This window comes from Myotis davidii, unplaced genomic scaffold (genome assembly GCF_000327345.1).
Source record: "Myotis davidii unplaced genomic scaffold, ASM32734v1 scaffold662, whole genome shotgun sequence".
Classification (NCBI taxonomy): Eukaryota; Metazoa; Chordata; class Mammalia; order Chiroptera; family Vespertilionidae; genus Myotis; species Myotis davidii.
The window spans coordinates 70,424-70,912 of record NW_006293533.1 but is presented as its reverse complement, the minus strand read 5'-3'; the positions used below and the strand labels follow the sequence as shown (position 1 = coordinate 70,912).

The 489-nt window shown below is 40.5% G+C and overlaps 1 protein-coding gene across 6 annotated transcripts in view; it reads left to right on the top strand.

The window, feature by feature from the left end:
* Positions 1 to 489, top strand: part of LOC102775351 (mitogen-activated protein kinase 10) — a 231,325-nt gene that overhangs the window by 173,825 nt on the left and 57,011 nt on the right. For all 6 annotated transcript variants that reach the window (XM_006767188.2, XM_006767183.2, XM_006767186.2 and 3 more), the window contains one exon: positions 314 to 483. In XM_006767188.2, coding sequence (XP_006767251.1) covers positions 362 to 483 — 122 coding nt within the window. In that variant the 5' untranslated portion in view covers positions 314 to 361. The remainder of the gene's footprint in view (positions 1 to 313; positions 484 to 489) is intronic.

The following is a 489-nucleotide window of genomic DNA, read 5'->3' as shown; positions in this document are numbered from 1 at the left end:
GGTGGTGCCAGTCTTTCTTCCCCCCAACAGTGCACAAGGATTCTCTTCTCAGCATCCTTGCCAGCACTTGTCATTTGTTGGTTCACTAGTATTGATGGGAGCCATTCTAACAGGTGTGAGGTGATATCTCATTATGGTTTTAATTTGCATTTCTCTGATGTTGACCATTTTCTCATATGTCTATGGGTTTCTGTATATCCCCTTTGGAGAAGTGTCTGTTCAGGTCATTTACCCATTTTTTAATTGGATTGCTTGTCTTCCTGGTGTTGAGTTATAATTCACTTGTCTCATGTTTTTATTGTTTTTTTCACAGGGATTCGATAAACAAGTGGATGTGTCATATATTGCCAAACATTACAACATGAGCAAAAGCAAAGTTGACAACCAGTTCTACAGTGTGGAAGTAGGAGATTCAACCTTCACAGTTCTCAAGCGCTACCAGAATCTAAAGCCTATTGGCTCTGGGGCTCAGGGAATAGTTTGGTAAGT